The 2,142-nt window shown below is 40.2% G+C and overlaps 1 protein-coding gene and 1 non-coding gene across 2 annotated transcripts; both read left to right on the forward strand.

Moving 5' to 3' along the window:
• The first annotated feature begins 100 nt into the window (after window positions 1-100).
• Window positions 101-1,827, forward strand: LOC123176927 (histone H3.3-like). The gene is made up of 6 exons (XM_044590930.1): window positions 101-112; window positions 431-511; window positions 700-776; window positions 868-958; window positions 1,065-1,165; window positions 1,734-1,827. Exons 1-6 carry the CDS (start codon window positions 104-106, stop codon window positions 1,825-1,827), a joined length of 453 nt encoding a protein of 150 aa, XP_044446865.1. The 5' UTR covers window positions 101-103.
• Window positions 1,734-1,816, forward strand: LOC123176928 (small nucleolar RNA SNORD24). Its single transcript, XR_006488708.1, has one exon. It is a non-coding gene; the product is annotated as a small nucleolar RNA SNORD24 (small nucleolar RNA).
• Window positions 1,828-2,142: the final 315 nt, after the last annotated feature.

The raw sequence follows: 2,142 nt of genomic DNA on the forward strand, positions 1-2,142 counted from the left end.
TTAGGTGATCATGGTAGCCTTGTTTTCTTTAGTGTTAAAAAAAGTACTAGGCTGCAGTTTTTTAGTGTGTCATCTTTATATGTGTCTTTCGAGTGAACAAACTATGCTAAAGGTAGATCAAGACTTTCATCTGAAGTGGAATTCTATCTTGGGTCTGATCTTTTGAATGAAAAGTTTTAGTTAGAAATACACTGCTTTCTATTTGAAGGGGTGTATAGCTGTGTTGTATGACGTTGTTAGTTTTTGATGTACAAAAATTTGGTAGGTATTCTAGCCTGATGATTGTTGGGACTTTATAGTTATTGAATGGATTTGGTAGCAACAAGGTGCCAGGCACAATTTACTGGTTATGACAAGACTATAGTTGTGTTATTGTGATATTCAATTTATAGAATTGACTATGTTCTATTTTTGCTTCAGGTAAACCAAGGTTTTGCCCATGGCTCGTATTAAGCAGACTGCTTGTAAGTCCACTGGAGGAAAGGCTTCTAGGAAGCAGCTAGCCACCAAGGTTTGTGACTGCAATATTGATAGTTTACCTATGCCATGTCTTTATTTATGGTTTAGGTAAATTGAACTGGGTATAATTTGAACCTCAACCTTCATTGCCAGCTTATGACCAGATATCCTACTGATGTATATGGACTATCATGGTATTATTGTTAATTTGACCATGTGCTCTACTTTGCTTTTTGACAGGCTGCCCGTAAGTCTGCTCCCACAACTGGAGGAGTGAAGAAGCCTCACCGTTACCGCCCTGGAACTGTTGCTCTTCGGTGTGTAAAATCTTCCAACCTATTCTAGCATGTGTTATAGTTTTGTTTTGAAGTATTCTCAAATGAGTAAATTTTGTGCTTGACTTTGCAGTGTGATCCGCAAGTACCAGAAGAGCACGGAGCTGCTCATCAGGAAGCTTCCATTCCAGAGGCTTGATAGGGAGATTGCCGAGGACTTCAAGGTGATCAATCAACTTGTGCACTACATTGTGATGCTCTTGTTGTGTCAACTCTTATAGTATGATGAATCAAGTAAACTAAAAGCACCATCCTGTTCTGTCTGTGCAGACTGACCTCCGCTTCCAGAGCCATGCGGTGCTGGCCCTTCAGGAGGCTGCAGAGGCCTACCTGGTGGGTCTCTTCGAGGATCCGTGGCGAGAGAGCTTAAGGTGCTTGCTTTGCCCGTGGGAATGTCTCTGGCGGGCATCTGTGCCTGCTTTTGCTGCTGTTTTTAGTGATTGTTTGGAACTGCTAGCTCTAATTTAACTTACTTCTCGCTCCCCTGTTTCTGCTGTCAGTATTCCCATGGGAATTTAGGTAACTATAGTAATACTGTACAAGAAACATCATTGCATTACAAGTTGGGTTTGAATCTACTTGTGAGCAACTGGGTGTGCCCATTCTAGAAATATGATATGTAGATTTGCTTCACAGAACTGATGATGATGCACGTATTTGGAACAGTCCAGTCCATTCTCACAACCAATTAAGTCTAGAGCTCACACCTCTCTGTTGATGATGCACGTACATTCCAGTTAAAGAATAACACAGGATTAATTGATTCTTGGGCTCTTCTAGCCGTGCTTCTTACTCTAGGTTCCAAGTAGAGATTCCTATATACGTATACTTGCTTTGCTGCCGATTCCTGACTCTGTCTGTCTGTTTTGGAACTGTAAAATACAGTGATGCCAAACATCGCCTCTGCTTCAACTGATTAATTTTCTGCGTGCTAAATAGAGCCTGTGATGTTATCAGAATACTTGCTACTCTTAATGGGTTTATCCCACTTGATGATCTTAACCACCAAGATCTCCGAGGCTCTTATTTCTAGTCTAATGTTATCAGTACAGTACATCCACTGTTTGCATGATAGATACATATATGTGACATCAATTTGTCGTTGGATATTGCTGGAAACTAGCCATGTCACATCAATTTCTTGGTTGTCTAGTTTGTTATGTCACATCAATTATATGCTTTTTCTGAGATTGTGTTTTAGCTACTGCCACTTTGAGCTGTTGTAGATTTTAGTTATCAATTACAACAAAGCATTCGTACATTCCAGACTTGATCTTACTACTAAATAGCACCCCCTGTTGTTGTTGTTGTTATTCACCCTATCCTTGTTGTTCTGTTTTCTTGTTGG

The sequence above is a fragment of the Triticum aestivum genome, unplaced genomic scaffold, assembly GCF_018294505.1.
Source record: "Triticum aestivum cultivar Chinese Spring unplaced genomic scaffold, IWGSC CS RefSeq v2.1 scaffold201766, whole genome shotgun sequence".
In the NCBI taxonomy this organism is placed as follows: Eukaryota; Viridiplantae; Streptophyta; class Magnoliopsida; order Poales; family Poaceae; genus Triticum; species Triticum aestivum.